The sequence below is a fragment of the Microdochium trichocladiopsis genome, assembly GCF_020744255.1.
Source record: "Microdochium trichocladiopsis strain MPI-CAGE-CH-0230 chromosome Unknown B0I36scaffold_2, whole genome shotgun sequence".
In the NCBI taxonomy this organism is placed as follows: Eukaryota; Fungi; Ascomycota; class Sordariomycetes; order Xylariales; family Microdochiaceae; genus Microdochium; species Microdochium trichocladiopsis.
In genome coordinates, this window is record NW_025763545.1 from 3,969,237 (window position 1) to 3,996,211 (window position 26,975).

The window sequence follows — 26,975 nt, forward strand, 5'->3', positions numbered from 1 at the left end:
ACGTGTTCAACAGCACCGGCTCCGCCCCGGGCGTCACCTTGACCCTGGCCTGGCCGCCTTCTCATCACACCTAACAGAGCAAGGGCCAGCGCATTCGCCTGTTCTGATCTGCCCGCACCTTTGCCGTACTCGGGCAATAGAGCCTCAACAATGGCAATGTCGGATCCTCCCATCCTGCCCGGTCCACTCTGGTCGCCGCTTTCGCAGCGGTGGACATGGCGACTACGTTTCGTATATGGGACTGTCCAGTATCCTCTCTTTCTTTCTTGCGCGGCGCTGCTGCTCGCGATTCGTACCTTCCACATCGGAAGGACACCGTCGTGTGCCGTTTCTCCGTGGCCCCCGTGAATCTCTCCTGGGAGTGCTGTCGTAGCGATGACTCTTGGGGGCGGCGGTGACTCCTCCGCCTCTCAGCAGGGCAGCTGGCGCTTTTTCAGAGACGGAGGGGCGCTTCTCTGCTCACTTGGCAGTCGACCCAAAAACGGCAGGATGCATCGCCAGTGGGTTTCAGGGAGATCAATTCCGTACTGCCGCAGGTCTGCCGTGTGATGCCAGACACGACGGGATACGGACAGATGAGCAACAGAGCAACAAGCGAATTGCAGCACGGCCGCAGATATGAACAGTCTGGCGCAATGGAAGAGGCTCAAGGTGACTGCCTAGCTACCTAATGCAGGTAACGTCGGGCAGCGGCAACGGGCGTTGAACCCGCAGCCCGTTGATCGTCGTCCGTGCCGGGATGGGTTCCATTTGCGGAGTGCTAAGCTGACGCGTGCTATGCAGGCCACACACCACATACCACACACACTACCCACGCACTGCACTGTCACCCTCCTGCATGCATGGAGCCGCAATGCTGGATGATGCCATCCCTGTGTGTGTGCTGACACCAGCATAATACCAAAGTCGCAGTATGTGACCGCAACGACGCGCCTCTCTGCCCCAGAGTGTCTGTCGTTCTTGTTGGGACGGCGATACCAATTGTGCCCCTTTGCGCAAGTCCATTCTCAATCCTCGCATGTGCCGACCACCAGTCCTCCTCTTGTTCCCCCCTGGTCCGCCATATGGCCTCTGCACCGCGTGCGGAGGATCCCGAACACCCGAGCCCCACGAGGCACCCCCTGCACCACGGGACATACAACAGGACAGGAAGGAGGTCGCATGTTGCACCGTCGAGCCAAAAGTCGACCTTCTCTGTAGGTTTGATTTTCCCTCCCATTCTCAAAACCTCCGTCTTGACACGAACACATGATCAGTGCCCACTCTGCGTCAGTGCCAACCCTGCGCGTATGGATGGACGTTCCCGCGGAGAATGGTGTCCGCGGCAGATAGCTACCTCTCTACATTTATCAACGTCATATCCATGATCACAGAGTATGACACCAGGATTCCACAATGGTTTGGCAACGCCGGAAAGATTCTCGGAGAATACTGTGACTTGGACAGGAAGAGGCCAAGGTCATTTGACAAGGCCGGCCCATGCTCCTGCTTCGAAATTGGCGTCGTTTCAAGAGCCAGTAAGACTGCAAACACCTTCTCGAAGAAGGAAGAACCACTTAACCACCAGTCTCAGAGATGCACCTTCCAAACAACGGGGGATAAGAACCAGCTTGGTCATACTGTCCTTCCTCAATCTGCTCGAGGCGTTCATCAAACAGTCCCCCCCCCCCCCCCCCCCACAGGAAATAGCTCCCTTATTTACGCCGATGCCACTCGGACCAGCCAGCTCAGCGCCGGTAATCTATCTGAGCAGCCCACCAGCCGAGGAGCCGCAAATCACAAGGCCGAGCCTGGACCATCATGACCATGTTACGGGCGGCGGCTCTGGGAGGCGGGATTATGACGTCGATTCCTCCTTTTCTCAGAGCTTCTACATGGGCCTTGAATATCGAACTTTGTAGTCACCAGCTGTTCATGAAGCGGACCGGTCGACTTGTTCTTGGCTTTGCCTGTTTGGGAAGGTTATCAAGGAAAGCAGTATTGAGGTTGGGGGTCGTGGTTCTTCTCCTAGCATGATAATTGGTGGACCTCTTCCCTTTTTGTAGTGAGTATCTCCCGTGTGCGGGATGCGCAGCCGGGACTCGCTTCGGTTGCTCGTGAGGCGGGGGCTGTCTAGAATATGAACCACTTGCGGTTGTTGAAATTGTTGCAGCTGTTGAGGTTCCCGGTCTGTCTCGGGCTAGTAGGCGGTCTATGTCTTCTTTGGGCCGACTCAAATCCTCAGGGGGCATCCTGAAGCTCGCCGACTCATTGCTCGAGTCGAATTCAAGGGAGGAATTATTATGCTGGCGTAAACCTCACAAATGACGGAGCGCGAGCTTGAAGAGAGCTTGCTGACACAATGGCCCGCTGCTTCAGCCCAACCGTGCTGTCTGATTTATACAAAGCTGATGAGTTTGAAATTTGGGAGTGTCCAATACTGTTACATCTCAGGGATGCGGTGCTGTGCGACTTTCAGGGCAGGGAGACTGCTCGCAGTTAGGGGGGAGGGTGGAGCTGACACGCGACGCGAGCGATGAAAAATCATTATTCCTATGCACCTCGACAGCCTGAGTTTTTGTGAATATCTGCCAGATAATGACAGATCATAAGTCTTCTTGAGCGGCACGCTGGGGGGGAAAAAGAAAGAGAGGGGGGGGGGGGTAAAGTATGATGTGCCGGACTGGAGATAACTCGAGCCCCTTCTCTCCGAGCGCAAACAAACTGGTTCGCGCCCCGAGTTCCTTCTCACGTGATCAAATATGGTAGATATTGCCAGAGGTAGTCGCAGCATCCGTGCGTATGCTGACAAGCTAGAATGACTCTGGTGATCGAATTTGAAAGTGAGCATCGTTGGGCGGCATCGATCACAGCTCGGAGCACGGTTCTGTGTTTCTCTCCTTCCTGTCTCTAACTTTGTCAAACCCTCTTACATCAAAAGTTCACGATACCATACTTCTTTACCACGTTGACCCGCATCATCAACGAAATTATGTTTCGCGGGGAACAAGAATAAAAGGAAAATAAATAAATAATGGGAGCCCCACAACATCATGCTGTGAAAGCTCAACATGATATTGCAACTTTGCTGCCCCTTCGATACGTAACTATACCCGCTCTCCCGACATCCTCCATGTGTGGTCTCGCTCATCTTGACTGACAAGGTACGACCAAACGGCATCTAGATGTGGTGGCAGCCACAGCCCGTAATCTACCTGTGAGTGCCTTGAGCCTACGAATGCTTGGGACTTAAAACTTCAATGCCAAGGTAGCATGTTGGAGTTTGCAATACATCACGGAATTCTGCACTGCTACAATACATGCTTGGCCTCAATGTCATTGTGCTCCTCGCTGAATTTCCGTGCGGTCTGCAGTCGATCCATGTGATCTGAGAAGTTGAGATTCCCCAGGAGCTGTATTTATATTACGTTCTTCTTCTCCACTCCTGTTTACCCTGTTGACAGTATTATCACTTGCGGTTCATGACGATGGCTTCAATACGAGGCGGGTCGGAAAATTCCGCGCATGAAACACTTTCTCAGCACCAGGCAGGCAGTCAGTCAAGACGCGGTGCCGGGTCACGGACATCCCGACGAAAGCGCGGCAGGACGACTGCATGTGTGTTCTCGCGTCAGTCTCAGTGGCGTGTATCATCATCAAACGCTGCCCTTTCGAGATATCTACAGTTGAGCAAACGGCACAGACGGGACGACGGAGAAGTGTCTTGGGCAGATGACCGCAGGGCCAGCTGGAACTAGCGAGAGACTACCTAGACGGATCGCTGCGTCCGTGGCGGCCTGTTGCGTCGGCTCAAGTGCCCATCGGGTGCTCTTCCAAACGGCAGTCATGGTAACTACGGCAACACTCGGAACCTTTACTAACTGCGCACCATAACTGCTGCTTCTGAGATCTGCGAGTGGTCATTGTTCGCTTGACCAAAGACTTGCACGGCTTGCCCCTCCCCGTTTGACGTTGCTCGCCCATGACCTCCCAAACACCACGAGGTCTTCCCACAACACCCACCTCAACTACACATCAGTGCCTTAAGCTCGCACATCAGCATCATTGAACACGCGATTCCTTCCTCTTCATTTCACACCATGGGCAAACCCAAACGGAACGATCGCGACATGGCTTCTGATGCCACGACGCCGGCAGCTGATGGCTTGGGCAACCAGGCTATCCTGTCGAAAATCGACAAGCTCAGAGAGCTTAACGTCGGCTCCATCATCCCTCTACCACAGGTGAGAACCCCGTCGACTGTCTCTCAGAATACCCTGTAAGGACGCTAGGACTAACACCACAGATCAGCTCATCGTCGTTGGTGACCAGTCCTCTGGCAAGAGCTCCGTGCTGGAAGGATTGACAGGCTTCTCTTTCCCCCGCGCTGCTGGTCTCTGTACACGATACGCCACACAGATTACCTGTCGCCGTGAGGACCACGAGAGCGTGTCAGTCACCATCATTCCTCGTCCTCAAGCCGACGAGGCCTTGAAGAAGAAGCTGCGTGGCTTCCACCGTGCTGCTACCAAGCTCGACAATGCGGCGCTGGCTAAGATCTTCGAGGATGCGAACAAAGCAATGGGAATCCGCATGGGAACGGCGGATACCTCAGCCACGGGAGGCGCCTTCAGCGAGGACATCCTCAAGATTGAAATCTGTGGACCTTCCGTGAGTTTGGCAATGGGTGAACCCCTCTGGCCATCAGTGATTACATGCTGACCATTAAAACCTTAAAACCTCACAGCAATCTCACCTGACCGTCATCGACGTACCTGGAATTTTCCGCAATGCAACCCCAGGCAAGTACTATCAAGAGCAAGGCAAAGAAGCACTGCTAACATTTCTGTGCTCCAAAGGCTTGACCACAGATGACGATGTGCTGCTCGTCCGCAACATGGTCAAGTCGTACATGGCCAACACTAGAACAGTGTAAGTCGGTTCGTCTAGGCACTACGTAGGCAATGTTGACCACTGTCCAGGATCCTTGCTGTCATGCCCTGCAATGTCGACATCGCAACTCAGGAGATCATCAAGCTCGCAGAGGCTGCCGATCCCGGAGGCACTCGTACCATGGGCGTCTTGACCAAGCCTGATCTCGCTACGGAGAAGGCGACTCGGGGTGCTGTCTTGGATCTGCTTCTTGGAAAGCAAAGCAACTTGAGCCTTGGCTATTGCGCCGTCAAAAACCGTGGTGCTGACGACAACGAGTCAACCATGGCCCAACGTCTCCAGTCAGAGGTCGCATTCTTCTCAGCACCAGAGTGGTCTTCTGTTGTGGATCGGTGCGGCATCACCTCTCTGCAGAAGCGTCTACGCGAGTTGCTCATGCAAATATCGAAACGGGAGTTCCCTAACGTCAAGGCTGAGATTGAGCGGAAGCTCAAGGCGTGCGAGTCGGACCTCAGTGCGATGGGTCTCTCGAGAGCTGACGAAAGCTCACAGAGACTTTTTCTGGGCAAGGTGGCTTCCAGATTCCAGATGATCGCTCAAAGTGCCGTGAGTGGACAGTACATTGGAGACCCTTTGTTCAAGACACTCCCGTCACTGAAGCTCGCCACGCGGATGATGGAGCTCAACGAGAACTTTGCCAATGACTTCTGGAAGCAAGGCCATAAATTCTCCATCGACTTCAATGGAGAGGATGATAGTGAGCAAATATACGTATCCAAAACGTCCAACGAACTTTACGGCAACGTTGACTTGACAGAGTACATCGAGATCGAGAATATCATCGAAACCGAGGATTACGTCTGTTCGAAGCCATCCAATAGGCCTTTGATGGAACACGTGAAGGAAGTCTACGCCATGAACCGGGGACCAGAGATCGGAACTGTAAGTGGATGCTTGACTGTCGCGAGGCGACGGGTGCTAACAATTGCACTAGTTTGGCGGCACCATCCTTGGTATGGTGTTTGAAGAGCAGTCGGAGAAGTGGGATGCGCTTGTTCTCTCGCATACCAGCAAGGCCGTCGTCCTCGTCCATGACTTCATAACCCAGTTGCTGGCCAAGCTCTGTCCCGACGAGCAGGTGTGGGAGCAGTTGTGGCAGCTGCTGCTTGTCGACCGTCTCCGCAGTGCATATCAGAGGGCCATGGATCATGCGCGATTCTTACTTGCTGTCGAGCGTAGTGGCCGCCCGACAACATTCAACCATTACTTCAACTCGACACTTCAGAAGAAGCGGGCAGACCGTCTCGCTAAGGGACTGGACAAGATCCAGACAGTCGCTTCCAATTCGGACCCAACCGAAGCATTGTGGTACAGAATCGACTCCGTCAAGAATCACTTTGTCGCCAAGGACAACACTGAGCAGATCTGCGAGGACATTGTCGACACCCTGGCCAGCTACTACAAAGTCGCCCGCAAGCGCTTCGTCGACACAATCTGCCAGCAGGCCATCAACCACTACCTGCTCGACGGTGAGGGCAGCCCGCTCAAGATCCTGGGACCAGACCTCGTGATGAGCCTGAGTGCCAAGCAGCTCGACCTCATTGCGGGTGAGGACGCGGCGTCGCGTCGCCACCGTGAGGTGCTCAGCCGTGAGCGGGACAGCCTGCGGGCTGCGAAGAAGGTGCTGCGCGAGTGATTGTCATGAAAGTGTGTTGTGGCCTGAAGCGAAAGAGCAAATTTGTTCCCATGGGGCGAGGAGTTCTTGGGCTCTGGCGGTGTGCCTGGGGTGATTGGAAGTCGTCGCATCGTTGAGTGATTCTGAGGCAAATAGAGGGCGCTTGCAATCTGAGCCGAGTCACCAGCATGCGAACTCCCTGAGAATGGAACTGCCGGACTGCCTATCTGGGCCATCGAAGAGTATGTAGTCATTCAGTCTTTGAAGTGTAGTCAGCCTTGAAGCGTGCTTGTCCACTGGTGAAGAGGGCTGTGTGGTTGGCCAAGCACCAAGTGACGAAGAAAGGATGTTAGCCTTGTCAAAGTGCAGGCGTATGTGTCAAGAGATCATCAGTGCGCGCCTGAGAATGGTGGACGCCACGCCACGCCGTGAAGCAAGCGTGGAAGGCAGCGCCGATTGTGGCTCCCCGGCTTGAGGCCTCATTCCAGCTTCACTTTCTCCAAAAATGTCACCAAGAAAATGACGGCTCGTAACAATGTCACGAGGTGAATGCGAGAGAAGACCGCGCAATGATTCAGACACCACATATATGTGCAATTGAGTGTAGTATCTGCCTCCAAGTCCACATCGGTGCGACCAGAGCGCACGCCTCGATCACAACCACAAACACACCCCGCTGCCCGCATGGCTAACGCTAGAATGGTAATCATATCATATCCGCCAAAGAAAAGAACAAAGGTCAAAGTATGAGACAAGAAGCGAAGTACATAAGGCCATAGCCACAATTCTCCAAACCCCAGACTGCTTAGCAGGTGTTGAGCATGGTGGTGAGCGCAGACTTCTCGGCGCTGGTGATGGACAGGGCCCAGTACGACTTGACGGCGACCCAGCTGCTGGCGTAGGTGCAGTGGAAGCTGGTGAGCGAGGGCTTCCACACGTCGGGGCTCTTGTCGCTCTTGGCCTGGTTGACGTTGTCGGTGACGGCCCAGAGCTGGGGGCGGGTCAGGTCGTTGGCGAACTGCTGACGCTTGGCAGTGGTCCAGGCACTGGCACCAGACTACATGATCTTGTGAGCGGCCGACGCCTTGGAATTGTTATTTGTGGAAAACAGAGAGAAGACAACTTACGATCCAGGCGTTCTTCAGGGGCACCATGTGGTCAATGTCGATATCAGAAGCGGCGGTCCAGGTGGCGCCGTCGTATGGGCTCTTCCATGATCCGGACGTGGGAGCACAGCTCGAGTTGACGACAACGTTTGTGCCGTCACGCTTGAGGACGGTCTCGCGCGTGTTGCAGCCGCTGCCCTGCTCGATCCAGTGGGGGAAAAGGTCACGGTCGTAGGTGCCGTCGTCGACAGCAGTCTTGACGGTCAAGGCAGCAAGCTGCGACTTGGCAGTTGAGCCAGAGGGGATGCCGGGCTTTTAATAGGTTGTCAGCCCAAGACACACATCCTGTGGGAAAGTACGGAAGCTTACAGGAGTCGGCACAGGGGCGGCGGACACAGTCGCGCACGCCGAGAGAAGGGCAGCAACAAGAGCAGAGGTCTTCATGTTGAAAGTGTGGGGTGGTTTGGGTGTTGCCGGAACACGAGATAATGGATGGATATCGGGTGTGAGGAGAGAGAGAGCTAAGGTGATTGTTAACTCGGCACTGCTAGCTTGACCTTTTACTGAGTGACAGTCAGTGGCGGAGGGCGAGCGGTGCCTCTTATGCTCGAAACTCACAATAAGCCCTCGACAGCTGATCGCGGAGCTGTGTCTTGCGGAACAGATCTCGGAGAGGAGATGATGAGAGACAGTTCCGGAGTCCGACGGGGGAGCCGTGGCGGTCGAGCCAGACTAGTCCACGTTGCTGCTGCTTGACCAGAGACTGGGTGTGCTAGTTTGGGTTGATGTCACGTTGGGAAAGGCGGATGTGCCTCGTGGGTGACGGTCTATCTTGTCTTTGCCCCGGGCTGAGCAGCTTTGTGGCTGGACACGCGGACAGATCCTTGCATAGATGTCGCGCTGCCGGCTGTGGGGATATCAGGCATGCAGGACGACGAGGGTGGCAGGCCAGGCGGGTGCTGCACGAAGATCTGACGGGCCCGGCACTTGGCTGCGTCGCTTGGCTTGTGGTCGGTTGGTGTAAGTCTGTGAGACGGCACTTGTCGATCAACGAGCTAATGCTCGTAGCCTCGTTCAGCTTTGGTGGTTATGCTTGGACGGCAACACAGGCGGAAGTAGCAGCAAAGCGTAGAGAGGAGCAGACGGCAACAAGAGACCATACACAGCAGACTCGGACCTCACGAGAAGCGGCAATTGCCATTGATATTGGGGGGCGGAGTGCATGGGCATGTAGAACTGCTGGCAACCCTGGCAGTAGATCTATACTTGGCGAGGCCTGATGACTGAAACCCCCGCCCAAGCGAGGCGGGCATCATGCTCGACCTCCAATACAACTCTGGCCAATGCAGGTACGGCAAGAGATACTCCATCCAAAGCTGGCCTGCCGCCTGCCCTCCTGGGCCGAGAGTCTGAGTCTGACTGCCGGACACACAGCTGCTATTCGTGGACCTCGTGAAACATATCACGGCGCTGAAGCGCTGGCTACGTATATTCGAGACAGTGATCTGCCACTGGGGATCCAGACAACCGACAGTCAATCTCGACTGGCACAGCAAATGAGCGGCAGAGACGGCACCTGCTCCCACGCTCTGGGGCCTTGGCACTTAATTACAAGCTGTCCCAGACATGGCAATGCCGCTGGGCCCTGGGGAAGTCAGGGGGGCACGTGGGTGCCAGGCTCGCCAGGCTGGCGATAGCGACCCCTGCCGGGCCCTGATAGCGCATGCCGCATTGCACGACGCTGACAGGCTGCTGCCCCCAGCGCTTGGGCTTCGCTCCCAAAGGGTCCCCGCGCTAGGCCGCTCGGCTAGCAGTTGACCTGCCCCTTCAGGCAGGTCGCCCCGCCCGATCTTCCGCTGGCGGGGACTTTGGAAACCATAATCTGATGGGCAGTGCCGGCCACTGGCACCCGGTCTCCGATAACACACCTGAAATCCAATACCAAAGCCACAGCTTAGTAGTAGCAGCCATGGCACAGTCTCAACACAAAGACACACAGAGACAGTCAGGCCCAGGAAATCACAACCTGCCCAGTCCGGCAGTTGCGGCATCATACTGCACGCGGAGCAAAACCAGGCCGCTGCTATTTCAAGCACAGCGTGCACACAACACTAACTATCACATACCCTTTCAGCCGAGCATTGATATATCATCCAATATCACTCCCGAGTATACCGCTTTGCCGCTCCCGAGTCTCGTTATGGCAGGAGCTCCTGTCAAAGGCTACGTCTGTCGGCCTTTGCCATTTCTCCGGCACACGTGTGTAGGATGACATGCTCATGGATGGTTGACAGCCTTGGCGAACTGCTTGAGAAAACCCCCCCAGCAAATCCAACTCTCCTGGGCCCGCCTTCTCACAGCTTGTGCTGGTAACCCTGATCCCAGCTCGCGTGGACATAAGCCGAGGTCGGCGTCTTGGACGAAAATATCGCAATGTCCAAGAAAGTCGCGGTAGAGCCCACCTTCGCCCTCCCACCCTTTTTGTGCCCTACCCACTGGGGGGGGGCTTGCGCTACTCTATTTAGCCTTAGACTTTAGCTCACACGAGCTAAAGTCAGCAGCAGACGAGCTAAGCTCTCTGACCATCCTGGCTAAGTCGTCAGGTAAGGCCGCCATTATCGCTGCTGTCCCGGAATCATACAACCAGCAGTCCTTCTGCGAACTATCCTGGGATAAGCATGGCATTTTACGTAAAGGAGAAGAAAAAGAATGAAAAGCCCTCCGGGCTGGTAGGCGAATAAGCACGACGCCCTAGAAAACGTGATGGCCCTATTACGTGCGACTGGAATGAATGACCGAGCTGGGGATTATCCCATGCCCGCCTGCTTGGGGGAGAGGAGGGGCTGGTGGTTTGAGGTTGAGGGCCGGAAGTAACGCCACTTCCCCGGGGGGAAAATAGCCAGCGGGCAACGCACCAGGAGACAGAGCGGGCGCGAGTTCTTGGCCGAATGCGCAGACTGAGACAATAACAGAAACAAGAACCCGGTTCACGTAAGCTGAGCCGCCTCAAAGTCATAAAGTAACTAAAGTAACACGCCCGGAAGCAAGAATAGCATATGTGTTAATATTTCAATGATCCAGGACACTCATCAGAAAGGTTAGCCTTCCCAGCCGATCCACATTAAACACACACGCACGAGGCGCACGTGTTTCTGTCTGTCGTTGATATCCACGGCCAAATGAACGCAAACATACACGCCCCCTTGGTCGCCGTGGTGGCTGCCGCGTGCGTCCTTTTTCGCTTTCCCCTGGGCTGGGGCGGGCTCCCCGCGTCCGGCATGTGAAATTCTAGCAGCGGGGATGTAGACTCATTCGTGTTGGCCCCCAAGGGGTTCTGTTGGAAGGAGAGTCGGACACAATGCGCAGTTTGGTCATGGCCGCCCATCTGTCTTTCCTCCCACGTTTAAATCGTGCTGTCGCTGACCAGACCATTTGCCCCGAATGTTTTGCCAGGCATAATTGCAAGCATTCCCATCACACAGAGCGAGTTGGTATGAGTGAAGTTGTAAGTGATTCATTATTTCGTTGCTAATCTGCTCTCACTCCTCGCTACTGTTACCGCCGCCACTGGTACTAGCTATCTCTCGCTTCAGCTCTCATGATAATAAAGTGTACAAGTAACTCGCCGTATACGCAAACTAGCAGAACGCGAAAAAGTCAAGGATAAATCAGAATTACACTTTCCACCGTTCGACGATTTCTTTTCCTCTCAGATATAAACTTCGCCCGCCTCTCTTGGGCCCCCAACTGGTCCATCTATTCCTCCGCGGATCTCCAGACCCCCACAGTTGTTGACGTTGATTGTGGTGCCGGGCCTTCTCTCGTGCTTCGTTGGTGACTGGGTGCTTTCGATGTGGACTCCAGCCAGCCCTTCATAAACTGTTGCGCGTGCCGAAAAGGGAAAAACACAAAATTGAGAGGGGTATATGTGATTTTACTGGGCCGCAGAAGCTCACTCGTGAGAGCAGCTTCCGTACCGCACCCGAACAGTCTCGCCCGTCGAGGGTTGAGCCCTGATCCTCCCTACTAACCACTCATAGCTCATCCCTGATAGACTCGACCGTCTCCTTCACCTTCTCCGTCGCGGATGCGACGGTCTCCTCGACAACGCTGATCACCGAGCTGGCACCTTCAGTCACCTCGCTCGCCGCGTTCACAATTGTCTCAGCTGCCACACTGGCAAGGCTAGACGCCGAGGCCATGCCAAAGTCGTAAGCGCCGGCCAGGCGGGAGTAGACTGACTCTGTGAAAGTGGGCTCCTTGCCGACAATCAGCTCAGATACCAGCGAGCTGACTGCAGAGTACTGAGAATCAGCGGCACTGGTGGCTGATGCGGCATAGTCACCAGCGGAAGAGGCGTAGTCACCAACGACTTCGGCTACCTGAGAGTACTGTTGGCCAGCAGCGTCCGTCGCAGCAGCGGCATAGGCGCCAGCGGCAGCCGCGTAGTCACCAGCAGTGGCGTACAGGTTCTCGTACCAGGGAGTGGGAGTAGGGGCGCCGTAGATCTGTGAGCTGACTGCGCTGACCAGCGATTCCCAGGTCTCGCCGACGGTCTCGCCAGCCTGGGCGGCCATCTGGCCAGCGTCCGAAGCCACGGAGGCCGCTGCCCCGCTAGCAACTGAAGCTGCGGAAGCAGCCGATGCGCTCGCGACTGAGGCTGCGGAAGCTGCGGATGCACTAGCAACCGAAGCTACGGACGAGGCGGAACCCTGAACATTGGTGGGGGTGGGAGTGGCGGTCAGACTGCTAACGGCAGTAGAGGCGGCAGAGAGGAACTCAGAGTAGCGCGCATAGGCGACACCGAGGCCGGCGTAGTAATTGTGTTGCGCCTGTTCCTGAATCTTCTGGGCACGCTTCTGTGCAGCTTCAAGATAAGTGCTGGGGGATGGCTCGGCGGCACCTACCGCAATCTTGGCGGCCTCAACCTGCTCAGATGCGGCAGCCTTGGCGGCTTCGTACTGCTTATTAGCCCAGCCGAGGGAGTCGTCGAGATTCTGCTGCGCAATACTCTGAACACGTTCCCAGTCAACAGAGGGGACCGTGGGCATGGCGGGCATCCAGCGCGTGGTGGGCGTGCCATAGACACCCTCAGAAGCGGCCGTCAAGGCAGAGTTGAGCCCAGCATTGGCCGAGGCCAGCGCCGCAAAGTAGGCGTCCGATACAGAGCTGTACATTTGCTCCTGCAGCGGTTTGGGCTCACCCGAGATCTGGACCGACACCACAGACATGGCCTTGGAGTATTGATTGGCAGCCTGGGCAATGGCCGCAGTGTAGGCAGCCTGGGCAGCCGAGGTGATGCTCGCAGGAACGTCAGACTTGACAACTGATGCGATACTCTCAGCGGACTCGAGATATTCCTCGTCGATGATGGGCTGTCTGGAGGGAACTGCTTGAGCTGCGGCACCGAGCCATGCTGACTTCACCTCTGGTGTGGCAACGGGAGGTGGGACGGGCTGCTCTGATTCCTCAACGATCTCTTCAGCGATCTGCTCAGGCCCATCCGCAAGGACGGGTTCTTCACCAGCCAGAGTCTCAAAAGGCTCGGCTTCGTTTGTCGCATCGGAAGCAAGGTCGGTAGCGCTCTCGGTGGGCTCCTCAGTCAAGCTGTCGAGCGGTGGGACCGCAGAAGTTTCTGTGTCAATGACATCCTCAGCGATAGACTGTGACTCTTCCGAGTCGCCTTGAGCAGCCCGTGCAGCCTCGGCAAGAGCAGCCTCTTCAGCTTCGGCAGCCTTGACTCTAGCAGCCTCCTCTTCCTCGGCGCGCCTCTTCTCTGCGTCATGGGCCGCAAGCTTCATCTGCTCCTCGACGAAGTTATCCGAAAAGTCGCCCGCGATCGCCTTGTACCGCGCAATCTCCTTGAGCTTCATGAGCTCCTTGACGGCGTGCTCCGCGATGCCCATGGCCTCCTCGTCAATGGAGGCGGACTGCTTCTGGGCATCGACAAGAGCCGGATGTGTGACAATGAGCCGCTTCAGGTCGTTGATCCACTCACGGAACTTGTCCTTGAGCTCGTGGTACTTCTGCCAGTCCTTGTATGTGATGCCATCCATCCAGGCCCATTTCATGCCAATCTTCTGGATCGCGAGATCGCGCGTCTGCTCCAGGATCTCAAAGTGCTCCTGGGCGACCGCGGTGACCTCGTTCTCTAGGTTCTGATCAAACTGCTGACGCCAGTCGCGGCACTCTTGAGCAGCATTTTTAATTGGCAGCCCACTCTTGCGCAGTAACCCGCGCACATCCTCGTCAAGCTGCTCCATGTTGCCGACATTGGCCTGCAGGGACTCGCGGATCCCGTTATGAAGCGTCGCCATCTCCGCCAGGATGACATTGTACAGCTTGACGATGGTGTTCCGGCCAATGGGATAGAGGTCCTCCTCGATCATTCTGGCTGTAACCTCTTCGATACGATCCTCTATTTCGGAGGCGCCTTCTTCCGCAACCTTGCTGAATTTGCCCTCCCAGAGCTCAAGATCCTCTTGCACAATTCGTGCGGCGGCCTCGCGAGGAGACTCATCATTCTCTGGGATGATGTCGCTCTCGGCGGATTCGTATGCATCAGCGATGGTCGCTTTGGGCTCTTCCGTGGCTGTCAAGGACTTGACCTCCGACACAACCTTTGAGGCGACGGATGCTACACTCTCGGAGACGACGGAAGCTGCGCTGGATACTGATGCGGACGGCCTGGCAAAGCTGGAAGTGGTTGAACTAAGGAAGGGGGAAAACGGTCAGCCCATTATGCCCATGTGAAAAGTTGCTAAGATGTCTAGACTTACGACTCGACAGCCTCTTCGGTGGCAAACGCGGGCTTCGCCTTCTTCTCACTGTACCGGCCAAGACGCTCGCCAATGCGGATCAGCTGCGGCTCAACCTTGACGGCGTACATGTCACGGACATGTGGCCAGACAGTGGTGTCGAGGAACTTGTTGGTCATGTTCCATGCCCAAAGACCGGACGGGATTGCCGTCTTCACCGTGAAGTCGTGGGCGGCATTGTAGCCCTGAATTCCATAGGGTGCCACCGCGACGTAGGCCGGGAAGATGATCTCGTGGTATGTCTGTAGCGCGTTGGTCTTTGCAATGCTATAATACGGAGCGATGGCCTTGGACGCAGAGTCGACATGAGGAGCAAGAGTCTGGGCGTAGTGGCCCTTAGCCAGATCCTGGTATTTGGCAATCTGTGGCTGGACGCTCTTCTCCCACTGCGCCTTGCCGTAGGCTTGGGCCTGGGACACGCGGGGGCCAGCATATTTGACCGCGTAACTGCGTCCAGGAGTGATGACGACACGGTCAACCGTTTCGTAGTAGGGCTTGGCAAGGTCGACGTAAGGGGCGGCGTAGGTATCGTAGTAGGGGCTTAGATGCGGTGATATCACCTGTTTGGCTTGGAAGTATGGCTTGCAGATTTGGGGCGTCGTCTCGTTACATTCCTCGAGTGTCGACGGGCAGCGGAAGAGGACAGTGATGATGGAGTACCATGTTAAGAGTCTGGGATCCTCGAGTCAGCAAAACGAACGAGTCACAGCTTCCAGCTGCTCCGTGCAAGCTGTCGGACACAATGCCATAATCAGACGTGGTGGACTGACCTCGCAACCATGCTGAAGAGCCGCGCGAACAGGCCAGGGCCTGCGCGCACTTTCGAAGATCGCTTTGTGATCGGGCCCGCTGCATGGCCGTTGCTCTTGGGGCTCTTTGTGGAGCCGTTTGTGTGGCCGTTGAGGCCATTTGTTTTTGCGGCACCCATCGTACGGGGGCAGAGGCGATGTTGCTGGTCGTGGGAAATGGCAGAGGTCGCGTCTCGCAGGCGCACTCTAGAGCACCGTCAATTCAGCACGCTGAAAGATATCTGGGCGGGGAGCTCCTGGGCACGGCGCGGCGCTAGTCGGCCAGGCAGTGAGTGGGTGCTGGCAGCTCCAGGCCACACAGGCGTCCCTCGAGGTCGCGAGAGTTAGACGCGGCGGGTGGTGGGGCAAGGTATCCGGAAACGTCGCTTGGTCGAACGGGGTTCTGGGAAGGCGTAGGTCTGGTCAGCTACGTTGCTCTATCTCGAAGACTTCGGTGGAATGCCCCGGGCGCCAGATCGACGAAGAATGAGGTTCAAGCGGAAAGACAAAGATAACGCGCAGGTGATGACGACGCGGACCACAGAGATGGGACGACATCCGTGGCTTATGTAACCAAGGAGCTCCGGGAAGCGTCAGAGATGCAAGCCAGGAGTTCAGGGTGTCGCTCGTAATTCCGCCACGGGCGTGTTTCATCCCAGCCTAGCCTCGCCAGCGTTGTGGTGGCCCAAGTCCCACAAGGCCAGAAAACCCCAGACCAGAGATGTCGGTTGCTTGGGTGTGAGCCATGCGAACCTCACCGAGGGACAACGAGGGCCAGAGCTTTGCGAGCTGGCGTGCAACTTGACAAGTCGACGACGAGGATAAAATCGACAAGACGCAAAGCCCGAGCCAGGTCAGCCCAGGTCTTGCAAACCTCGGTTGGCTGCACTGACCATACCAACTTCGTGGAAGCGCGCGGACAAGCTGGACAGAGGACTTTGCCACGACATGTGACGGATGGAAAGAAGAGAGCATCAAGGACGTGCTTACCTGGTGATGCTGCGATAGCAAGAGTGAGGGCGCGAGACAGGCAGTCTGGTCGGCGCGCGCAGTACCGAGAAGCACAAGAGTATGGTGAGCAATGAAAGAGCAAAAACTCCCAGGCCTGGGAGAAGTTGCGACGTGGTGATGATGGGGGTGCCCGTTGCTGCTTCTTGAGTCTACGGACGGCCCTAGACCAGGGTCTGTTCTGGTCTGGGTTGGTCTGCTCGCGAGCCCTAGCTCGGCCGTCATTCTGCTGCAAACATCATCGGCCCCGCGAGCGAGCTTGACGTGCGCCAGGCCTGCTCCGGTCTCACCTGGGCTGCCAGTGCCCGCCCGCGTGTCTCTCGTGGCTTGCTCTCTGTATCCGGCGCGAGCCTGTCAATCTGCATCTCGGGGGTCGATCAGCCCTGCTAGCCTTCACCACTCGGTTGCCTGCAGCCAATGAGCTTTGGTGCCGGCACACACCATTGCGCTGCAGCCACGGGCACAAGCTCGCGCCAACTTGGCAGCAACGACGTCATCTTGCGCCAGCAACCATCAGTGAATGGCATCTGCAGCACTCCTGCTGGTAGTCGAATGAGCTGGTCTGACAATAATTCATCTGCTCGCCGGGCTGGCTGGCCATGGAGGATAGCCTTGCTTCATATTCCAGGCAATGTACGGTTGGGTTTGTATCGATAATCCCGCGTTGTCGTAGCACGGCGACTCAAAGCCAGACAGCGCCAACGAACATGGCTTGTTGTCCACTTGGGGGAGCACCCATCTCCATTGTCCGAGAGCTGAAGACCTGTTTTGGACAGCCTGACAGGGATGATGTTCTTGATGAGACCCACATCGACCACATGTCGACTTCAGATAACAGGCAGATCGCGATACAAGGTCGCATCTTTAATAATGACGTCCTAAAGATGTGTTGGAGAACCTTCATATGGTACGGAATTCGGTCGAGACCGCCATGAGAACCTGTCGAGCAGCACATTCAGACCTTGACAAAGATCCTCGGAAGTCCAGAAGCACGTCCGCCGAAGGCATCGCCCAGACTCGACAAAGCCAGAGTTCTTATCGCTCTGCCGAGAGCAAGCTTATGCCGTTCAACCTCCATCAACTTATGACGCAACACATCGGGATCGTCGCGTCTGGGGTCCCTAGGCTTGCAGAGCAGAGCCTCCCCGCCAGAACTGCACATATGGCCTTTGACCCATTGCTGGAGTTCCCTAGATTTCAGATTGTCGAGGTAAGCTGTGCATGATTGAGAGAATACTAGGGTGATTTCTAGTTCGCGCCCGTTTGCGCCGTCGTCCATTCTTCATTCAGTTCTTCTAGCGAAGCTTACTCTCGGCTCGTGCTAAGCACCGCAGTGGGCCCTTGCTCTCACGCATCAAAGGCCGGGCACTAACAAAGTTCTACATTCGCATTAAGTAACTAGGTACCTACGGCCATTATGCAGGCCTTTGTTTAGCAGACTCGGATGAAACAGGGTCGAAGTGCACATCAGAACGGACTCCGGAGCATCGAACAACGCGCCCGGACATTTGCAAGGCATTCATGCCGGCGACCCACTTGTGTTGGGCGTGGTTCGGCATGAAGCTCTTGCAGAATTGGCAGCTGTGGATATGGAGTCTTGATACTACCTTTACGTAGTCAAACTGGCAGGCCTGCCACGATTCCACGTCTCAATATGCCAGTATCTCGTCGTCGGGGACGCAGCCATGGATTAGGAAACTTGGGGTCAGTGTACCATCAATCTTGTGGTCCAAGGACCGGCTTTCAAGTAGTCGAGGGTGGTCGGCTCCACACGATTACTCAGCAGTCTCCGTTCCGTGGGAGAAGCACTGTATGACCTCGCTCTCCGCACGTGTCCAGATTATTGTTTCCCTGACCATGACCTAATGTACCCCCATCGCAGCATCTCGAGATCCCGCCATCGAATCGAGGGGAAATCTTCGACGACTCCCCTATTCACGCTCGCGTCCCCGGGCCGCATTCGACAGACAAGCACTCTGATATCTCTGCCTGATTTCCAATAGCCGCGACGAGCGCAACCTTCACAGCCACAGCCTCTGGCAACGAACTGCCAACCCTGTCGCCTTGGTCGGGCCGAGCCTGACCATCAAGCGAGACAAGCGGCCAGGCACCGACATCCAGAGAACACGAGGCAGGAATGCCACAGCTTTGAGGGCAATCGAAGTATCCTCATAAAACGACATCACTCGCTCTGGCATCTTCTACTGGCAAAACTCCTCAGAAGTCGCTAGGGATCTCAATCGCCGTGGGCGGATCCTCACATGGTGTAGACCAACTCGACTTCAACCCCTCGGGGCGACCACGCAAAACCCGCCAGAAGCTACCCACAAAGACCGCGCGGCGGCACAATGCCTACCATGGACGACGAACTGCCGAGCACGACATTCCAAGACGGTGCTGACGCGAGTTCGACATCACGACCGATCAACGATATGAACCCCGCTGATCCAGACACATGTCGCATATGCCGAGGCGAGGCTACCCCAGACGAGCCACTCTTCTACCCTTGCAAATGTAGTGGGAGTATAAAATACGTCCACCAGGACTGCCTGATGGAGTGGCTGTCCCATTCGCAGAAGAAACATTGTGAGCTGTGCAAGACACCGTTCCGCTTCACAAAGCTCTACTCCCCAGACATGCCCAAACGGCTGCCATTCCACGTCTTTGTAACACACATGGCGAAGTATATCTTCCGCAATGTTCTGGTGTGGCTACGTGCTACACTGGTCGCGAGCGTGTGGCTTGGCTGGCTCCCATATCTGATGCGCTCAGTTTGGTCGTTTTTGTTCTGGATCAGTGACGAAGGATTCGGGCCAGGACCAACTGCTACGGGCTCGACATTCGATCTCTCTGGTCGACAAGGATACTCGCTTTCTATATCAGGTCCTGGTTCCGCGACATGTCCTTCGTCACCACTATTCGAGCATCAAGGTCACCCGACAACCGCGGCTAGTCTGGGCGACTTCAACGATAGGCTCTTGAAAGCACTGTTCAAGCCGATCAACGTTGCGGCCGGTCAGCCATGGTGGATGTCTCTGTTGCGCCTACTGTTTGGCAGCAATGCTGCCTTGACCGACGGAACCACTGACGTTCCTCTAAACGGCATTGATGCAATCGACACAACCAACGTCACCATTAGTGCGGTCGAATCCGGGCCCTCATCATTGCTCAGTGAGGTGAGCGTGCTTCGAAACCTGACGCGGCACCCGGCGATCAATCGGACAATCATTACAGTTCTCGAAGGGCAAATCATCACAATCCTCGTCATCGTCTGTTTTATTCTGATCATTCTGGTCAGAGATTATGTTGTACAACAGCAGCCGGAACTGAATATGCGAGCCGCATTGGCGGCTGCAGACGACAACCCGCCTGTGGCACCAGCTGGTGCGGTGCCCCCAGGAGAAGTGGAGGTACACGAGGTGGCGGAACAGGACAACGATAGCACTGACGGCAACGACTTCGAGCCTGAGATGTTCCACCTTGACGAACAGGATGGACGACCTCTTGAGCCTCACGATCCACCAGCAAATATACAAAACAGGCGCATCGCCGTTCTACGCCGCCGTGCTGCACGACAAAACATGCAAAACACACTGGATTTGCCCGACAGTATGAACACAGACAGTTCTCAAGGCCCTGTAGCAGATGAACCTCTCGCCGAATCTAGGCAATCAAGAGATGGCGCAGCGGCTGAGCAGGGCGATGACTACACAGCGGTACTTGCTGGTGCACTTCGAGACAATGCTCCTCAGAGTACAGTCAGCATGTATTTGCGGATATATCGTGAGGAGGGCGGTGATCGAGATCGCATCCTGCGAAAAATTCGAGAAGAGGGCTTAGAAGACCGCCTTCGGCAATGGGTTGGAATAACCTTGGCGATGCCACAGCAGCCTAGTCCCTCGACCCAGCCCAACGGACTAAGACCAATGCCACCTCAATCGCAGGGCCTGCCGCCAGCCCCTCCTTCACCAGAGGCTATTGAGCAAGAGGACAACGGCAAATTCAGTACTATGTCCTCGACATGGGACTGGACGAATCTAGAATCTGGGGATATTGATACGTCCGAAAAGGGCAAGGGAAAAGAGCAGTCCAGACCTTCGGACGAGCTCGATGCCACTCGAGCCCCAGCGAACTTGCCTTGGCACACATTCGGCAGACAGGCCGGTGAAGCGATTGGTCAGCAAACCAATGATGAAGGACGACTTTCGCCTTTCCGGTCGCCATCGACATTTTCGGGTCGGCCTCGCTCCATCTCAGATGGACCCCAGAGGCATGAAACGATCAACCCGCTCGCCAACAACAACTGGTCGTTTTCTCGTACCCCGCAACTCAACCATGCCGAGGGTGCGACGCCACCCGTTGCCGACTTTGACGAGCTCCGGTATACGTCGTTTCCATCCGCAGACGACGCCCCGTGGACAGTCGAGGCGGCCAGGCACGACGAAGCACCAGCGCTTTCCGATAGAGAGCCATCAGAAGGCGCGTTAGATGATGCGTTCATCCCAGACAACTGGGAAGACCAGGCCGATCTTGATGATGGCTTCGAAGCCCCCGGTCCTCCAATTGAGGAATCGATGCAAGGTCCTGAAGCGGAAGCAGGAAACATGGCCCGCCGCGAAGAGCCAGCCGGGTTTGTCCATCGCATGGCTGACTTTATGTGGGGTGATGTGGATGCGGACGCGTTAGACGACCTCGCCCGCGAGAATGCTGTCGACATCTTCGGTGACGATCAGGCTGCTCCCTTCATAGACAACGGGCTCGGAGTGGACGACGCTGGCAATCTGGATGACGAGCTGGCGCCAGATGTTATGGAGGCTGCAGTGGCAGCCGGTCTTGACCCTGAAGCTCTGGAGGACCAGGAAGATTTCGAAGGCATCATGGAGCTCATCGGCATGCGTGGTCCGCTCGCTGGCTTGTTCCAGAATGCCATCTTTTGCGCATTCCTTGTCTCAATCAGCATCTTCCTAGGCATCTTCGTGCCTTACAATATTGGTCGGGTTGCTGTCTGGGTCATCGCCAATCCCACACGGCTGGTCCGCATGGCCTTCAGCTTTTCCAAATTCGTACAGGACTGCGCCCTCATGATCATAGGGTTCTCTGTGGCTCCTCTCTTCAAACTGTTAGAATTCTGGCGCCGCACGTTTCATGTCGATGTTGGTGGCCAAGTCCTGGAACGCGCCAACGCTCAAACCATCAACATTGCCATGGGAGCTTTCAATCGCACCACCACCAGTTTATTGTCCGAGTTTCATCTTATCACAGCAAGCGAAATGAGGAATTTCTCGGCAATCAGCCACGAAGCTCTTGACTTTGTCAAAGCCGACATTCGCTACCTCATCAACTGTGTAGTGGCTACACTGGATTATCTCTTCGGCGGCGACTACATTACAAAGCTAGGCACAGTCCGCGAGGTCGTCATGACCAATATGCCAGCGGCAATCGACATGCTCCGTAAATCGCCATCGATTCTGACCGAGCCAAGCTCATGGACAATCAGTCTCAATATCACCGAGAAAGCCTCGACAGTTAATCCCGGGCTGGCTTCTTGGGATGCGAGTGATCGTACGTTAGCTGTGCTTGCCGGATACCTTGCCTTGTCCTTCGCTGCGGGACTTTACCTCGGTCGTGGTCGACCATTCTCTTCGTCCGAGGCGACACAAGACTGGGAAGCGTCCATTATTGATGCGCTGAACCAGGCTAGCGGTGTTATGAAGGTGATTCTCATCATCAGCATTGAAATGCTCGTCTTCCCCCTTTACTGCGGCATGCTACTCGACTTTGCCCTGCTGCCGCTTTTTGAAGACACTACACTGAAGTCTCGAATGCTGTTCACGTACAACTTTCCACTCACGTCAATCTTCGTGCACTGGTTTGTCGGAACGGGTTACATGTTTCATTTTGCCTTGTTCGTGGCCATGTGTCGCAAGATCATGCGGAAAGGCGTGCTTTGTAAGTCGTTCTCCTTTGGACTTCACTCTTCTTTTGCCTCAATGCTAACGATCAGCAGACTTCATCCGAGATCCCGATGACCCGGAATTTCATCCCGTCCGCGATGTACTTGAGCGCAATGTGACTACTCAGCTCCGAAAGATCATGTTCTCGGCATTTGTCTATGGGGCACTCGTCATCGTGTGCCTTGGAGGTGTCGTTTGGGGTCTGTCAATGGCACTACCGAATGTGCTCCCTATCCACTACTCCTCAAACGAACCAGTTCTGGAATTCCCGATAGACCTCCTTTTCTACAACTTCCTCATGCCCCTGGCTGTGCGCTTCTTCAAGCCAAGCGACGGGTTGCATTCCATGTACACATGGTGGTTCCGGACTTGCGCTCGCGGCCTCCGCCTGACTTGGTTCTTGTTTGGCGAACGCCAGATCGACGAAGAGGGCAGTCTAATTACCTCTGCTGCGCAGATCGATCGAGACCTGCCGTGGTGGCGCAGGCTTTTCCTTGAGGTTACACCAGAGGGGCAAGTTGCTCCCAAGAATTGGACCAATTTCTTCGAGGGTGGACATTCCACCCCGACATCTATGCTGTCGGAGCAATGGCTGGAGGATCTGAGCGACCAGAAAAAGGCATTGGTCGAGTCCGGACAGCTAGTAGGCAATGGCCGTTTCGTACGGTCACCAGCTTCTGACCAGGTTAAGATCACTAAGGGCCAGCCTGTATTCCTTGAGGTGTCGGAGCACAACGCCCGGATCGACGACAAGCCGGATCTCCCAGAAACTGACATATACTCTGGCGTCCACTACCAACTTGTCTATGTCCCGCCGTTCTTCCGCTTCCGCATCTTCCTATTCATCCTCTTCATCTGGCTCTTTGCAGCGGTCACGGGAGTTGGGTTCACCATTATTCCGCTCGTATTTGGCCGTCAGATGTTCAAGGCGCTGATCCCCTCGCATATCCGAACCAACGACATTTATGCTTTTAGCATAGGCATCTACATTCTTGGCTCTCTCGGATACTTCCTGCTTCATGCTCAATCAACCTGGGCCAACGTTTCCGAGTGGTTCCATGTCAGGCTGCAGACAATGCTTGCACAGAATGTCGTTCAACGCGGGCAGCGTGTTCTACGTCAAACCGCGCGTCTTGCCTACGCATACGCCATGCTCCTCGTCGTGTTCCCACTTCTCATCACGGTCGTGGTCGAGCTCTATGTGATGATGCCACTTCACACATACATCTCATCGTCCAACTCGACCCGCCTAGACGGCCTGCAGCAAGGTCACACGGTTCGGGTGATACAGGCGTGGACCTTGGGCATCTTATACCTCAAACTGGGGTCTCGGGCCTTGACCGTATACGGCGGGCGACCCGCCCATGCTGTGCGGGCAGTGCTGAGACGCGGGTGGCTTGACCCGGATGTCGGTGTCTTGACACGTGCTTTCGTCATACCTGGCATGGCGGTCGGCTCGCTCCTGATCTTTGGACCCCCCATCTTCGCCAAGCTCTGGTTGTCCGGCCTTTTCATTGATACAAGCAACAGCAACCTCTCTCAGCAGGACGGTAGTGCCGGTGCTGATGAGGTCCCTCACCTGACCACGATTACGCGTGAGCAGCGCGTCATGGCGTACCGGATGGCGTACCCGATTACTGCGCTCTTCTGGCTGGCAATCCTTGTGTCGCGCCGTATCCTCCGCATCGTCTCCGGCTGGCAGGTGCGCATCCGCGACGAGGCCTACCTCATGGGTGAACGGCTGCACAACTTTGGCGGCACAACTGTGCGTGCGACTGGGCCCACCTGGCGGGGTCAGCGGCAGTTGTGAGGCTCGCCCCAAAGAGTCTTTCTCTTGCAACATCGCGTACTGCTGAGCACAAAGCTTGGTGGAAGAGAACTACAAGCGACTTCAACGACGGAGTTCTGGGAGATGGGGGAGACGAGTCGATCGGTGAAGACCCAATATGTATCTACATTCCAGCCAGAATTCGCGGGCGAGCAGCAAACATGGCTTATCATTAGCGCACACGCACACACACAGCTACTACCAGCGGTGTGAAGAGATAATGATCCTCATCGCGCAGTCGATTTATAGAGGGCATCGTGCCAGAACGGCAATAAACATAATCGAGAACATCATCCCTGCAATCGATTTTGATGTGACGACTTTTGCGCAACTAGTCCATGCTGAAGCACCCATAGTGTCAAAGTTGGCAGCAGCTTGTGAAAGAGAGATGTTGAATTTCTGCAATGTGCAGACCTACCATGAGACCAAAGAGAAGTGCCATCTTCTCCACCCTGAGAGGCGATGGTGCCCAGTGCTTGCCAGCGTCCGTCCCAACGATTCTGCCCGGAGCTCCATACAATGTTTATGAATTAGCACAGACTCTCTCATCCCATCATGCTCCAATAAGGTCAGCCGTTGCGGCGCCATCTCGTCTGTGGTGAAGTCTAACTCCAAGCAAAATAGTGCGGATCTGTTAGGAAAGCCAGGTGAACAGTCCAGTTCTTCCCGGTTGTTCCCATGGCCCATCATGCGTAGTAACAGGCATTCCCAGACACTCCGAGTACAAAAGACCCAATAAGGTAAGTGGGAAGCACGCCTTGACAACCACGTCACAACCTGGATAGACTACAGCGTGAACCGGAACAAGGGGTGCCAATCCCCCATGTTCTGCAGCTCCTCCTCGGTGCGCCCCTCCAGGCGGTGATCTCTCTTGCCCCGGCTCCGCTTCCTGTTCTCGACCAGCAGCCCGCAGAACAGCGCCGAGGCGGCAGCGACTCCGATCCACGTCATGCCCAGCGCGGTGCCGTAGCCCGTGGGGTACCTGGGGCTCTCGGCGGCGAGGAAGATGTTGGCGCCGATGACCCCGGCGAGGTTCCCGACGGTGACCTGGATGCCCGAGCTGAAGGCGCGCTTCCAGTGGCCAGAGACGTTGTTAGACAGCCAGGCCAGGCACATGGGCGTGCCCGTGTACCCACCGACCGCGACGAGGAAGACGGCCGCGTACTTGACTCCGCGCGGGAGGGCGGTGCCTTCGGCGTCGCCGGCGTGGCTGCTGCTGCTGCTGCTGCCGCCGTCCTGGGCAAGCAGGATGACGTACCCGACCGTAGACGCCAGGGCGCCCGCCAGGATGAACCCGTACCGGTGGCCCAGCCGGTCCGAGATCACGGCCGCGCCGACCATGCACGCGGCCGACGCGGCGTACACGGGGATCGTGTAGAGCTGCGCGAGCTCGGCGGCCCAGCCAAACTCGAGCAGGATGCTGGGCATAAAGAAGGTCACGGCGTAGCCGGTCGTGCCGATGCCCATGTACGCGACGCTCGCGAGCCAGATCTTCCAGTCGCGCAGGATCAGGCGCACGGTGAAGCGGTTGAGCGTGTCCATCCGCGTGGACGAGGATGGTGCCGTTGCTGCTGAGGTCTGTGTGGTAGCAGAGCAGGAGTAGGAGGGGTTGTCATCTTCGAGGCGCTGTTTGAGGAGGGCGAGCTCGTACGGGGTGAGGAAGCGGCATTCCTCTGGCCAGTCGACGACGAGGAAGTATGCGGCTAGTGAGACGACAACGGTGGCGAGGCCCTCGAGGATGAAGATCCATTGCCAGGCGGCGAGGCCGGCTGTGCCGCCTAGCTTGGAGATGGAGTATGCAAGGAGCTGTTGAGTCAGTTATTAGTAAAGAAAACACTATTGAGAGAGTCGAGATGAAAGGGGGGATATAGATAACAAAGTTGCATATTGTGAAATGGAAATGGCATTCATCACTCACGCCACCAAACGCTCCGCCGACAAGTGTCGAGCAGAAGAAGATGCTCATCCGCGTCTGGAACTCGTGCCGCTTGTAGTACATGGACGTCAGGTACACGATTCCCGGCATGAGCCCGGCCTCAAACACGCCGAGAAGGAACCGCAGAGCGACAAGCGCCTCATATGTCTTTACAAAGCCCATGCACATGTTGACGATGCCCCAGCTCATCATGAGGGTGGAGATGTATGTCGATGGCCGGAACTTGCGAATGATCATGTTGCTGGGGATCTCCAGCAGGATGTACGGGATGAAATAGACCTTGAGAGAAGTGTCAGCAATCTGCTTCCTTGGGATTAGGTCGACGAGAGAGTGCGACGTACGAAGAGGGCAATGTTGAAGTCATTGCCATGCATGTCCAAATCCTCTGTGAGCCCCTGGATCCGAGCATTGCTGATGTTGATGCGATCGAGAAAAGAGAGCATGTAGATGACAAATAGGATCGGGTAAACATGTAGGTCAATCTTGCGAAGCAAGTTGCGCTCAGTAACGGTGTCGAGAGGTGCTCGAAAGGAAAGTACTGAAGCGGGGAGACTGCTGCCGTCGGCTGACGCCCTCTTCTCAAGCACGGTCGAGGACTTCTCGATGTCGCCGTTGCCGGAGCTGGCGCCAGGGCTGACGGGTCTTAGTTGATGGAGGGTAGCCATGGTTGGTCTTGAGTTGCAAAGTGAGACAGCGATGTGCCAAAGCAGTGTCTTGAAGAACACAAGTGGTGTGGTAAGAGAAAGGGGAGGTGCAAGCAGTGCCGCCGGTTTACGGGGCAACGAACCACACCAAGATTTGGTTGCGGCCAGGCCTTGTCAGAAGTACTCAGACAAGTGTGTCGGCCGGGGCTTTGTTCGTCTTCAGTCCAGTTTCTGGGCTGCCAAGGGCCTTTATGGACCTGCAAGCCACCTGCAACGAGCCTCTTTGTTGCTCCTGGGGCGTCGCCATCGTCTGAGTGGCCGAACATAGCAGCATATGCAGGCATCT

The 26,975-nt window shown here is 55.9% G+C and overlaps 6 protein-coding genes across 6 annotated transcripts; 3 read left to right on the plus strand and 3 right to left on the minus strand.

Annotated features, from left to right (window-relative positions):
* The first annotated feature begins 1,680 nt into the window (after positions 1–1,680).
* Positions 1,681–2,013, plus strand: B0I36DRAFT_315968 (uncharacterized protein). The gene has a single exon (XM_046152941.1). The coding sequence runs from the start codon at positions 1,707–1,709 to the stop codon at positions 1,899–1,901; it is 195 nt and encodes a 64-aa protein (XP_046017422.1). The 5' UTR covers positions 1,681–1,706; the 3' UTR covers positions 1,902–2,013.
* Positions 2,014–4,109: 2,096 nt separating this feature from the next.
* On the plus strand, positions 4,110–6,568 carry B0I36DRAFT_372418 (interferon-induced GTP-binding protein Mx2; the record flags this gene model as incomplete). The annotated part of the gene is made up of 5 exons (XM_046160112.1): positions 4,110–4,223; positions 4,291–4,650; positions 4,727–4,911; positions 4,962–5,814; positions 5,867–6,568. 5 exons carry the CDS (start codon positions 4,110–4,112, stop codon positions 6,566–6,568), a joined length of 2,214 nt encoding a protein of 737 aa, XP_046017423.1.
* A 784-nt stretch (positions 6,569–7,352) lies between these two features.
* B0I36DRAFT_372419 (uncharacterized protein) lies at positions 7,353–8,097 on the minus strand (the record flags this gene model as incomplete). The annotated part of the gene is made up of 3 exons (XM_046160113.1): positions 7,353–7,604; positions 7,675–7,965; positions 8,023–8,097. The coding sequence occupies 3 exons, from the start codon at positions 8,095–8,097 to the stop codon at positions 7,353–7,355; spliced, it is 618 nt and encodes a 205-aa protein (XP_046017424.1).
* A 3,590-nt stretch (positions 8,098–11,687) lies between these two features.
* On the minus strand, positions 11,688–15,399 carry B0I36DRAFT_236619 (uncharacterized protein; the record flags this gene model as incomplete). The annotated part of the gene is made up of 3 exons (XM_046149478.1): positions 11,688–14,364; positions 14,436–15,143; positions 15,242–15,399. The coding sequence occupies 3 exons, from the start codon at positions 15,397–15,399 to the stop codon at positions 11,688–11,690; spliced, it is 3,543 nt and encodes a 1,180-aa protein (XP_046017425.1).
* A 3,216-nt stretch (positions 15,400–18,615) lies between these two features.
* On the plus strand, positions 18,616–24,031 carry B0I36DRAFT_346300 (uncharacterized protein; the record flags this gene model as incomplete). The annotated part of the gene is made up of 2 exons (XM_046156444.1): positions 18,616–22,216; positions 22,275–24,031. The coding sequence occupies 2 exons, from the start codon at positions 18,616–18,618 to the stop codon at positions 24,029–24,031; spliced, it is 5,358 nt and encodes a 1,785-aa protein (XP_046017426.1).
* An 804-nt stretch (positions 24,032–24,835) lies between these two features.
* On the minus strand, positions 24,836–26,650 carry B0I36DRAFT_237979 (major facilitator superfamily domain-containing protein; the record flags this gene model as incomplete). The annotated part of the gene is made up of 3 exons (XM_046149571.1): positions 24,836–25,855; positions 25,968–26,264; positions 26,327–26,650. The coding sequence occupies 3 exons, from the start codon at positions 26,648–26,650 to the stop codon at positions 24,836–24,838; spliced, it is 1,641 nt and encodes a 546-aa protein (XP_046017427.1).
* Positions 26,651–26,975: the final 325 nt, after the last annotated feature.

Coding starts and splice junctions, on each gene's coding strand:
- B0I36DRAFT_315968 (XM_046152941.1), top strand. CDS start 1,707: ATGCCACTCGGACCAGCCAGCTCAGCGCCGGTAATCTATCTGAGCAGC.